The 11,030-nt window shown below is 51.7% G+C and overlaps 1 protein-coding gene across 5 annotated transcripts in view; it reads right to left on the bottom strand.

Moving 5' to 3' along the window:
• Positions 1 to 1,753: 1,753 nt before the first annotated feature.
• RREB1 (ras responsive element binding protein 1) overlaps positions 1,754 to 11,030 on the bottom strand; it is a 178,234-nt gene continuing 168,957 nt past the window's right edge. For all 5 annotated transcript variants that reach the window (XM_036026522.1, XM_028511736.2, XM_036026524.1 and 2 more), the window contains 2 exons: positions 6,396 to 7,220; positions 1,754 to 5,070 (listed from right to left, as the gene is read on the bottom strand). In XM_036026522.1, the coding sequence (XP_035882415.1) occupies positions 4,562 to 5,070; positions 6,396 to 7,220 (1,334 nt within the window). In that variant the 3' untranslated portion in view covers positions 1,754 to 4,561. The remainder of the gene's footprint in view (positions 5,071 to 6,395; positions 7,221 to 11,030) is intronic.

Here is an 11,030-nt window from a genome sequence, read left to right as displayed (position 1 = left end):
TGTGTTCTCTGTGCCCGGGACAGTGCCTGGCTCAGTGACTGCCCAGCAAACGCTCTGTGGAAGAGGCATGATCAAGGTCGTCTGGATCCTGAACTGGAACAGGAGACCAGAACGACCTCAAGGCTCAGTTTAGGTCACAGGCCTTAGTAAGGATTGACGACTACAGAGGTAAAACTGATTTTTAAACATAAGCTCCTTTCATTTTCCTCTCTTAACCGGGAAAGTCACGTCTACGTGGAGAAGGGGGTTGAAGGGAGGAGGCAGAGCAGCACGGCCTCGGGCAGGGCCGCCCGTCTGTGAGGGCTCCCTGTGCTCGACTGGGCTCTGAAGGCAGAGCAGATGAGAACACCCAAACCCATTTTTTAAAACTCAATAAATGCATTGTTCTTAATGATGAGGCTCAATCATTATTGGAGTTAATAAATTCTGCAAAAAAATGCTTCTGCACATGCCTAACTCCCTTCTTTTTTCGGGACAACTGCCTGGGAACTGGATGTAACCCCATACCTGGGCTTCCTCCCTGTCTGTCAGGTGTCAGCCAGTGAGAGGCCTGAGTGAGGGGCCATGGAAGAGGGTGGGGCGGGGGCCGGGTGGCTGGAGGGAAGGGCAGCCCAGTCCTGGCTGCCCCAGCCAGCTCACACCCAGAAGTGGGGGAAGCACCAGCCCAGAGGGGCACATGTGCTCACATCAGATTGCTTCCTGACAGGCAGAACTCGATGAATTCCATCTTTTTGCCTCCCACATGCCTCCTCCCAACACGCGCTTCCTGACCAGGCGTCTCGCAAGCTGTGGCATTAGGTGGGTGAGGGCCTTCCCCACCTCCACACTTGGAGTCTTTCCTACCCCACTCCGCTGCCCGCTCGCCCTCACATTGACCAAGGCCAGTCCACGTTCCATCAGGAAAATGATTGCATCCACGTGGGGCCTGGAAATGGTGCTCACTGGTGGCCACCAGCACCACCCCCCAACGGGAGAGGTTGGGAGGCATGTGTCTTGTGAGCTGCTTGTTTCTGTCATAACCATTCCTGAGTTGCTTTGATTGTTTCACCGAGTACAAGTCGGCACCCCTCAATGGCATTCCAGCCTAGCCAGCCTCCTGGGGCCAATGTGCAGGGTGCGGGGTGCAGGCCAGCAGCAGAGCCCCCGCAGAGGAGGCCTTCAGGGCCAGAGTGCACTGCAAGTCTCATCTTGCTGAGGCCTGGCACTCGGGACCCAGCACGGCCAGCACTGTCCACGACTAGCTTCCTCCCAGTCCAGGTTCCTCCAGAGCTGCGCTTTGAGAGCTTGGCTTACAGCATTCAGGACTTTAATGCTCATTCGCTGCTTTGACAACAGACCTTCTGCAAACATGTGTCTGGGTCTCCTCTTTCCCCAGCCCTGGGATCACTGTCCCACCCAGGCCCCTCCCTTGAATTATGGGGGTTCTCCCCCCAACAGGGGCAACCCTATCCCTTGTAACTGGCAAGAGGGGGAAAGGGCAAAGCACACTTCTCAGCAGTTGCTGCCCAGAAGATAGAATCCCTGGCTTTAGCTGTTGCTAACCCACCTGGGCCCACCCACTGGCCCTGGGAGGGGCCACCCTGTGCAAGCGCTTCCTGACCAGGCGCTTGCCCCAGGCGGCCCCACAATTGTGGCTGAGTTTGAGGAGCCTCCAGGGGACGGAGTGTTTGCAGGGACCACGGGCGCCCAGCTGACGGGAAGCAGGACAAACTGATGGGACCCAGCAAATCACAGAACTGTGTGACAAGCAATCTGCCGTTTTAAAAATATAACATTTATTGCTTAGATGGTTTGATACAGAACAGCTTTTCTTTTCATTTTGAATTTGAAAGTACTATACAACTGAATACAAAGAGGAACAAGAGTACCAAAACTAAACTTGTGATTCTGTTCATGTGGCATAAACCAGTTTTGTACATAATATGTAGCAGCAGTTTTTAAGTTCCCTTTAGAAAAATATGAATTCTACATATTTATTATCGTTTCCTGTTTAATGCATGGGCTGAAATCACTAGGATCAACTTCCTTCTTGAAGAAAAGAGAGGGGAGAAAAGACGAACAGAGGGTGAGGGTACGACGAATCTTTCTGAAACCGGCATCCGACTGTCACAGAGCTCCCCCGGGCTGCGTGAAGAAACAGCCCTTTGGGGTTTTGTTTTGTTTTCACAGCCAGAAGTTTCATGTAGTGATTGAATCTCAGCATTGTGTCCACAAATCAAAGAGAAAAACGAGAGAGAAACTTGCACCTCAAAAAACTTTTCAGAAGATCCATATATATATATTTTTTGTAAAAGCCCTGAGAGGAGAAAGAGAATCAAACAAAATGTATAGAAACAAATTAGCTGGACATGCAACTAAGCTATGATTCACCCAGAGTTTAAACAAATCACAAATTTCACAGTTTAATACAGGGGAAGGGGCAGAACAACAAACAATACATTTCTCAACCTCACTAATAAAATGTGGCAAGACCTTATTGACTAAGAGGGCACAGAGGAAGGCTAAATAAAGCTTTAAATCAATAGTGATTATTGCGAGCGGCAGCCCCAGCAGCACTGCTGGGGCGGTTCCTGCTACATCTCACTGCAGCGTAGAGTTAAGTCACGGCCTCTCTCCACAATGTTGCGAGTTTTAGTGTGGAGAGTTGCAAAGAAAAAACAAAACTAGAAACCCCAAATAATAACAAAAATACCAACAATCATCATAAAAAAAATTAAGGGATGCATGGACTGGTTTTAACTAAGCAGACCACACTGGGTATGAAGTGATACAGGGATCCTTGGTTCTGATGTGCATTCATCTAGAGCAAGTAACAACCTCGTTCTGAGACTGGTTCATACATCCCTATTACAGTTAAAAGTTATACATATATACCTCAACGTCTTTCCCTTCACATGCAAAGATGTCACTTTTCATTAATTCAAGACTATGTATCTTCCTTTGAAGTCTGGGTGGTTGGATTTTGGCCACCAGCAACTGGTGAGGAAGTGGGAGAACAGGGTCCACGTGCCTCTGCTGCACACTTACACTGAGTGTGAAGGAGGTGCACTCGGGGGCCCCCCCAGGGCAAGGCAAGAGGGTCTGAGGGTGGAGCAGCACAGAAGGCCCGGCCACACTAAGCCTCGGGCGTCCTGGAGGTCCCAGCTGCAGGACAGGATGCTGAAGAAGCTCAGCTACAGTAGGATTATTTCTTTTCACTGCTGGCACCTGCAGCGAGGGAAGTCTATTGCCTGCATAGGATGCTTAAAAAAAAAAAAAATCCTATCATTTTGCACCCAGGGGTTCGTTATTTCAGACACTAGAAACATGTTTATCTTCAAGCACCAATCCCAAATCGCAGGAAGGTAAATATAAATCTGTCTCATCTTCAATCTTGCATGTGCAGTTTTATTACCAGTAGTAGTATTTTCTCGCTTTGCAAATGACAGTAGCACACGCGGGTAAGGCTGGGCTGGGTTTGGCAGAAGACCAGTGAGTGGCAGGTCTCCTCACTGCCTGGCTTCCTCAGAAGCCCCGGGTGCATGCACCCTCACTCTCCCCTCTGAGCTGCTCCTCAGCCACATGTGGAGAACCTGCTGGAGTCTGCAGTCACAGAAGAAAGGCTTGTGTAAGTACAGTAGAAGAGCTCCCACCCTAGGGTGGCAAGGAAAGCTACGGGCAGATGCTTATGAGTGACCCGGGCACCCAGGTCTCCAGGACAAATATTGCCCATTTGTTTCTGCTGACTACAGAGACCAGCAAACTGATGAACTAAAAATAATAATAATAATAATATTAATTATATATATATCAAAAGGGGGGAACCAGATACATGACATCTGTGTGTGTTCTCCATACATTAAGTTGCCGGGGTAACTCTTCTCTGTAAGTTAAGAATATCTTGAGTGTCTTGAACAGGAAATGGCTTGTCTAATGCTGAAAGAGTGGGAACAGGTATGAGGTGGAAGCTAGAATCTGTCCTGGTTTGGACCTGAACCAAACTGGAAACCTCCATCAACTACACCCTGCAATACCAAGGATGAAGTTACTGCTCCACCACCATATAGCAGACAAAAAAAAAAAAAAAAAGTCTACTTGAGAAATGAGCGTTTCATCCATATTACCCCTGGTAATTTATGTGAAATTCACATCATTTTCTTCCAGTTATTGGCTGTGGGTGTCCAAGGACATGTTTTTTTTTCTGTTTCCAGCTCACAGAACAAACATTACTATCACAGACTCGCTGAAACAAGCTCTCACACAGCAACACAGAAGGTCACGTTAATGCTTAAATGAAAGGTTCTCTCCAAATAATTCATTACAATATCTTCTTTGTGTTTTAAAGTCATTTGGAACAACACAACACCCAGGACGACAGTGAAGGGCCAGTAAGTAGTTAAGGCACTCGAATTGTCTGTGCTGGTCTCCCGAGCAGGCACACGGTGCAGCCACGCACCGAGGGGGCTGGCCCTCTCCGGCTCACCTCTCTCCAACAGCTGAAGGGCTCTGGGGACCTCATGAAACGTCCATTCAGGGCACTGTGCCCTGCTGCCTGTCTGTGTGCCGGGGGCAGCAGGAGCCGTCACTCCATTCCCAGCAGTGGCGAGGTGCCATCGGTGGCCAGGCCAGGGTGGGAAGGCCTCTTGCCGTTCAGCTCCAGCAGGTCTTGCACGAGGGCCACCGGGCTCTCTGGGTCAGGGTCACCCTGAGGCACCTGCTCCTTGGGGCTGCTTGGGGGAGAGGCCTTGGGCGCACCCCTGCCAGCTTCAGCCTGCAGGGTACCAGCCGTCCGACCCACAGCCCGGTCCTCCCTGCGGCTGGTGTCCTTGGCCAGGCTGTCCTTGCGGCTCCGGGTGACAGCCACGTGGTTGCTGGCCGGCAGAGCTGAGTCGGCCTCGTTCTCCGAGACGGGGTTGTTGCCGCTGTGGGTGGACTCGCTCTCACTGTCCTCCTCCCCCCGCTCGTCCTTGTCACTGTCCTTCCCGTGATGTTTGGCGTGCCTGGCTTTCTGGTGGACCCGCTGATGGCGAACCAGGCTGTGCTTCAAGGTGAAGGTTCGCTCGCATGTCTGACATTTGTATGGCCTTTCTCCTGAAGTAATGAGGGAAAGATGTTAGGTCTGTTAATGGTAAGGCCACCAGTAACACCTCTTGGCTTTGCCCAAGAGCAGCCATGTGAGAAAGGCAAGGGGCAGCAGGAGGCAGGGGCCAGGACTCTGTCCTATGCAGGGAAACCCTCTTATTTGTTGGAACTGGCAGCATAGGGAAGCAGACATGCCAGGCGCCAGGCATGACTTCCCTTTTCCTTCCATCTCTTCATCCAGGAGCCAGGTTCTCATGGAAGGACAGCAGCAGCTCCCTCCCACAGGGGCAGCTACCGCTCCTGAGGGCTCTACCAAAAGTGGTACCTCCTCCATCAGAGGCACGAGACAGTGTGTGTCCTGATACCAAGTAGCTGGGGCTTCCCTCTGGCTCGAAAACACCAGGCCGTGAGCAGCTAAGACCCCACCTGCCAGGAGCCCAAGAATACCTCTCTGGAGGAAGGCCAGCCCCAGAGCCCTCCGAACCCCCCAGCCCAGGGCAGAACGGACCACATGAGGTGGGGCAGTGTGTGGGGAGCATGTGTGTGCACCCTGCTGGCTGGGAGGTAGGAGGAAAGCCAATCTAAGGCCAGGGTCTGTCCCCCCCACCCCAGAAACGGGGGGCAATATGCTTGCATCTCCTTGCTTCATGAGTGTATACAGGTCTCCTACTTTCTACCAAAACTATAGCCTCTAGTATGGGGTTTGTAACCTCAACCTCATATCCCGTGAGTTCCAGGAGGGAAAACAGACCCCCCACCACCTCCAATGGGCCTACAGCCAAGACAGGAAAAGGCCCTCGTGGGCAAACTTCCCACCTGAAGCCTCATCCTAAGATAAACCCAGGAGCCTCCAAACAGAGCCCCAGAGAGCACCTGACCCTACTACCTGTTCCCCAGGCCACACTGCCCAGTCCTTCCAGGCTCAGGACTTGATAACACCCTGGGCCCAATGCAGCCCTTGCCCCCATTCTAAGGACAGGAAGTCTGAGGCTCAGGGGAACTGATCAAGGTGCTCTCAAGAACAGCACTGCTGAGGGCCCACCCCACAGCTCCCTGTCAGGAGCCTGTATGTTTCAGGTGCTCAGGAAACAGCCTGTTGGACTCCCAGTGTGCAGGGCTCAACGGGTGCATGTGCGAGCTCCGCCGCTTCTCTCAGCCACCGGTCACTGCTCTGCCTCTTTCTCACTGCTTCTGGGGAGGCACATCCTCCAGATAGGTGGGCCAGAGGGAAGGAATGGAACCAAACTGGCCCCCACTTAGTAGGCCGGGGAACGGGTGCCCCCCCCCCCCCCCGGAGAGAACCTCAGGCCCCCCAGAGGCTAGGCCACTCTTACCCGTGTGGGACCGCATGTGCCGGGTCAGGTCCTGTAGAGACCAGAACCTCTTGTTGCACACGGTGCAGACCTTCTTTCTCTTGTCTGCCTTGCTGGACACACTTCTGGAGGTGTCTGTCTTTGGCTTCTTGTCGTCGTCACTCTTCTCTGAGGACTTCTTCTCAGCTGTGCCCTCCCCATCAGAGGTGCCCTCGGCCTCCTCACTCCGCTTCTCTGATGTGCCTTCCGACATGGCCTCCCCCTCGGCCGGGGGCTCAGGCTTCTCCTCCGGCTCTGGGACAGGGGCAATAGCAGCGGGGACAGGCATCGACCCCTCAGCCCCCTCACTCTCTCCCTGGCCCTCCCGCAGGAGCACACTCTCCTCCCTGGGCACCTCACGGCCATGGGCCTTCCTGTGGCGGCTCAGGGTCCCGAGGAACTTGAAGCTCTTGCCACAGGTGCTGCAGGTGTGCTTCTGGTCCTGTGGGGCCGGGCCTCCGCTGCCCACAGCACCAGAGCCGCCCTCGGCCAGCTTGAAGCCCATCAGTTTGCTGGCAAGATTGAGGTCCAGGCTCTTGTTGCTAACTGTGTCTTCCTCCGGGCCATCTGCATCCTCATCCCTGTCCTCTGCACTGTGCTTCCCCTCAGGCTCTGGGCTCTCCTCGGCTCCCCGCTCCTCCCCATCCACAGGCTCAGCCGCTCCCTGAGTCAGCTCCTCCACAGGGAGCTCTTCTTTGACCTGGCTGGGCTCAGGGGCCCCCTCTGACCACGGCTGGTCCTTCTCCCGAGAGGTGAGGTCCAGCACTTCGCCTCCTGTGGATGATGCCTCCACGTCTGATTGGCTGTCTGTGGGAGCAAGCACAGGAACATGGATTGAGACCAAACGCCATCACACGTGCCCCTTCCAAGGGCTCTGTTGTGATTCTCAGCTGGACCCACCTCAAATCATCACCCCTTATATCATCCCCGAGGGCCCAAATGAATCTGGGGTTAATTTATAAAAGGCAGAAAGGCCTTCCACATATACAAGGCTGGGGTCACAGGGCTGGCTGCACTCCCCTTTTCTGCCCACTGGCGGCGCTGGGTGCCCTCCCCTGCTGCACACAGGGATGCTCAGGCCCCAGGGAGGTGTGAGCGACTGCGGGCAGCACAGACAGAAGGAATGGCGAGAGGAGAGTTGGTGCATTCCAGAGATTCGCAGTGCGAGGGAGGCTGAGGAAGCTGAGCTGTAAGTTATTTCTGAATGCAGAGATTATACAAACATGCAACAGACACAGAACCACCCCAAACACGGGATCTCATGACGAAATGGCCCAAAGTGCGATATAGTACATGCTCTGGCTTGACGCCTAATTTCCACGTGGAGTTCCAAGGCAAAAGGAGACAGGTGCACACCGGCGAGGCTCCCTGGCTCCTGTCAGGGCCCCACGTAGGGAGTGGAAGCATCTCTGTCACTCAAGTTGTTCCTGCCTGTCCACTCTCTACAGTGAAACCAAAGGGAGGGAGTCCGTCAGTTTTTAAGACCTCAAGGGATGGTACCGTGGCAAAGCTAATGACACGAAACAGACGGCAGTATTTATCATCTCCCTTCAGGTCGGACAGGGCTTACCGAGCTTTTAATTTACATGCTACAGCAGTGAAGCTGTCTGCCAAGACCTACTGTTTAACTACAGATCTGATGCCCAATCTATTTGGCCAAAGGAAGTCGCTGTTTCACAGCACACGCATGAGACGTGCACCATCATGGGAGAGCCCTGACTGCACAGTGCGTGGGCCAGTGGACTCGCACCTCCCCCGGACCCTCACTGGGAGGATTTGACGTACAGCCATGTCCACCCACGTCCATCGCTCTGATTCACGTGCTGGGTCGTCTGCCAGCACGCTGGTCCTGGGCTCAGGCGAAGGACCGGGCATCAGCCCTCTCGGGGCACACCTGCCTCGGGCTTTCGGTTTACCTCCCACCATCTGCTCGGCACTTCCACTGACATAATTTCATCGGCTTTATTCTGCCTGTGCCACTTGGCAGCCACTGTCTGAGTATCTCAAGAGGTTTCAGAAGGAAAACAAATAATTATGGTGTGGCTATAAAATTTCTGACAGTGATTTTAAAAAATTATCCACAAGTTTAAAGAAGATGAATCCTGAGCTATACATACCAATGCCTAGGCCATATCCTAAGGATAAACCAGGCGCTCATTTTCTTGAATCATTCCAATAGGGAGCAGTTAGTAAATGGATTTTGGTATAAACTCTTCAGTAAAAAAAAATAAGACGCTCAGTTTCTTACTTGTTGGCTTTGTAGTAGTTACTAAATAAGAGGCTTAATTTCTGGTTACTTCCTATTTGCTCCAGTACATTCTAGGTGGTTTCTCCTATCAACTTTTTTTCACTAAAGAACATGGATTATTTTAAATTTCAATTATAGAATATATTAAGATGATCGTGGGGGAAAAATCATAATGGATTCTGAAACTAAACCCAAGTAAACACACTAAGATCAGATCATTCTAACTCCTGGGTCTTTCCTTAGTGTGGGTAATGCAGCGTTCACCCTGAATTCAATGAAAGGCCAACTTCTGGTGAACGAAGGGGCTTGGCTGTGCTCTACCAAACTTCCACTAGGGGGAGGGTGTTAGCAGGGCAGCCCCGGCCCCTCAAGGGCCAAGCAACTTTTATTAGTGATTTTTGGGAACAATAGGCTTAACCTCTTCTCCTCATCTAGTGAACACCCAGCTCATAATACCAGGTCCTGTTTTGATCCCTGCCCTCCTCAACCAATGACTTTTTATAATCAATGACTTTTTATAATCAATGCTACCTACCTCAATCTAATGCCTTTTTTCTTTGTCCCTATCTGCCCCTCTCTTGTGGTGCTACACCTAAGAACACTGCTAAGGAAGCAGACAGAATCTGGACAGCACTGCCTCTTCCTACAGGAAAGTGGGGACTTCCACGTCAGCTCGACAATGAAGTGTCTACTGTCTTCTCGAAGTTCCAAGTTACTCAGCCGATGTGAAAAACCACCAACCTACATACCTTACCTGATTGGGCAGGGGCAAGGCTGTTCGGGTTGCTCTGACTGTACCTCACCTACCAAGAAGCACCTAGGGCTTCTGGGCTGCTAAGCGGGACCAACCATTATGGGGCAGTTCAAAAAATTTCACACTTATGCTGATTTAAAAAGTCACATGTAGGTGCCCACAAATATGAAGGCTCCTAAAGGCATCATCTGAGGAGAAAAAAAAACATGCAAGAATTCCCCCGGGGCAAAGCGAGCCCTGGTACCTCTGGCTGTAAGAAACGCGTGCGGCAGCCCAGTTCAGCCCTGAATGAGCAGTGTGCCCCTGTGAGCAGAACTGCTCCCACCACAGCCTTTCCCACGTTCCTTTGGGGAAGATCTAGGGTGTATTTTTGTGAAAGACCTCATGTGATGGAAAAAGTCAGACCTACGTTATAAAACACGTTTAGGGATTTGGAGAAAATGCAACCCAGGCATATAAGCCTGGAAACCAACTCCAGAACTTCCTTGGTCATTTCCTGCCTTTGTTTTTTATGGTCTTCCTCTAAGGCCCCACTTTTAACTCCATGGGAGGGAGCGCCTGAAGGAAACCATCACCCCTCCATCGTTCTCACCTGGTTTGAAAACTTCTTGAAATCACTGAACCTCACCTCCCTAACCCCGTTCCTCCCCTTCTTAAATCTCAGTCCTCTTTCCCAGCATGGATTGTGGCCACAATGAAACCAAACGTATATTTTCTCTTTGCTGGTCTCACATTAAAACTTCCAGTGACTTCTCTTTTTCCAGAGGCTTTTTCCTTTAAAGAAAACCTACAGGGTGGAGGTGAGGAAGGACTCTGATGGGACTTGGAAAAATGAAACCCCTAACTACAAATATTTAAAAACTAGACGCACCCACAATGTAAAACTTGGTGCTGAACCAAAGCTACGATACAAATTCCGATCAGCTTGGTGTCTGTGGGCTTCTACGGCAGCCTAAGCCCCCTTAGGCGTCAGCGGGAGTCCCAGGCTTGGTACTACTCAGTGCGATCGAGAAGGTGAATTCCATGTACGCATCCAGCACCCGGTCATGACTCTTTAAGACCTGTCTGTGGAATCTGGAAGTCAAGGGCACCCCTCGACCACCCCGACTGTCTGAGGCTCGCCCTCCTTTGGAATCACTGCGGGTAAAATCACATAGCCACTTTCTAAATGGGGCTGCCACCAGGTCACGCAGCACCCACTGTTAAACATTAAGAGCAGTGGTTCTGCCAGCATCACTCTGTGTTTCCTGGGGCTGAACAGCAGATCATCCACCACCTCTGGCTCAAGGGGATCCAAGTCACAGCAAGATTCTGTGGGCATCCACATCTTTCTTTCCTCAAAGATCCTGGCAAATTATGTGGGACTGCAAGCTAGGGGTGGAGCCAGCAAACCAGCCTACATTCTTATACCCTTAGAGGGTTTGATTTTAACTAAAGGGTCTGGCAGTTCAAGGGCTTGTCTCACCAGGGCTCAGTGGGAGGTATGAAGTTTAAAAAGCAGAGGGTTCCGGATCACATCCTCTTCCTGGACATGCTACCCATCCAGATGTGCCCCTCCCTGAGTAAATAATGGAGATAAGGACAAGGGGGCCTGAGATTAAAGTCCACATTGCCT

This window comes from Phyllostomus discolor, chromosome 5, assembly GCF_004126475.2.
Source record: "Phyllostomus discolor isolate MPI-MPIP mPhyDis1 chromosome 5, mPhyDis1.pri.v3, whole genome shotgun sequence".
Lineage (NCBI taxonomy): Eukaryota > Metazoa > Chordata > Mammalia > Chiroptera > Phyllostomidae > Phyllostomus > Phyllostomus discolor.
This window is presented reverse-complemented; position numbering and strand designations above follow the sequence as displayed.